Genomic DNA, 1,001 nt, shown 5'->3' on the forward strand with positions numbered 1-1,001 from the left:
ATCGGGAGGGAGGACATCGGACCAGGAGGCTGGAGCCCGTCACCCCTTGATGACACTACTCTTCCTCCCCGGGCCTTCCCCCCACCCTGACCTCAGTGTTTCCGACCCCCAAGCCCCCCCTTTCCTGGCCCTTTCTTCCTCCCTGGTCCTTCGCCCTCCATCCTACTCACTGGCAAAATGCCCCGCCTTGAACCTCCAGGGGTGCCCCCATGAGCCCAGCAGCCGCAGAGGGCCACACACTAGACAGACTTGTGCCACCCACCGTCCCCCAGGAAGTCCTCAGAGGCCTCCGAGTTCGTCCTGCCCCAGGCTCGGCAACAGCGCTGCCATCACGCTCCACTGCCCTCGAAACTCAGCCCCCTGCCCGTTCTTGGAGGGGAGGGGCCTTGCCCACCTCCGTCCACCATGCCCGGACGGCCAGCACCTCCTCAGCCCCGCCCGCAGGGCCCCCTTCTTTTTTCCTAACTGCACTGAGATATCGTTGACACGTAACGCGTCGGTTTAAGGTGTACAGTGTGATGACTTGACCCGTGTGTGTTTTGCAAAATGAGTACTAGAGTGAGGCTGGCTAACACATCCATCACTTCACAGTTACCTTTTCTTTTGTTGTTGTTGTAATAAGAAGGCTTAAGACAACTGGAACTTTGTACTTTTGACCAACATCTCCCTGTTGCCCACCTGCCAGCCCTTGGCGACCATCACTCTCCTCTCTGTTCGTAGGCGTCGAGCTATTTGAGATTCCACCCGTCAGTGAGCTCATACAGTATTTGTCTGTCTCCATCCGGCTTACTTCGTTTCGCATGGTGCCCACAGGAGCATCCGTGTTGTCACGGATGGCGGGACTTCCTTCTTTTTTATGACCGTACTTAGATATTTCATTGTCTGTACGTCTCACATCTTATTTACCCATTCACCTGTACATAGAGACGTAGGGTGTTTCCACGTCCTGGCTGTTGTGAATAAAGCTGCAGTGAACACGGGGTGCAGACATCTTTCCAAGA

General features: G+C 55.6%; 1 protein-coding gene across 1 annotated transcript in view; it reads right to left on the reverse strand.

Annotated features, from left to right (window-relative positions):
* CACNA1B (calcium voltage-gated channel subunit alpha1 B) overlaps positions 1–407 on the reverse strand; it is a 198,063-nt gene extending 197,656 nt beyond the window's left edge. Inside the window, exon 1 of the mRNA XM_077771531.1 lies at positions 395–407. Coding sequence (XP_077627657.1) covers positions 395–407 — 13 coding nt within the window. The remainder of the gene's footprint in view (positions 1–394) is intronic.
* Positions 408–1,001: the final 594 nt, after the last annotated feature.

Source organism: Crocuta crocuta, unplaced genomic scaffold, assembly GCF_008692635.1.
Source record: "Crocuta crocuta isolate KB4526 unplaced genomic scaffold, BGI_CrCroc_1.0 scaffold1013, whole genome shotgun sequence".
NCBI lineage: Eukaryota > Metazoa > Chordata > Mammalia > Carnivora > Hyaenidae > Crocuta > Crocuta crocuta.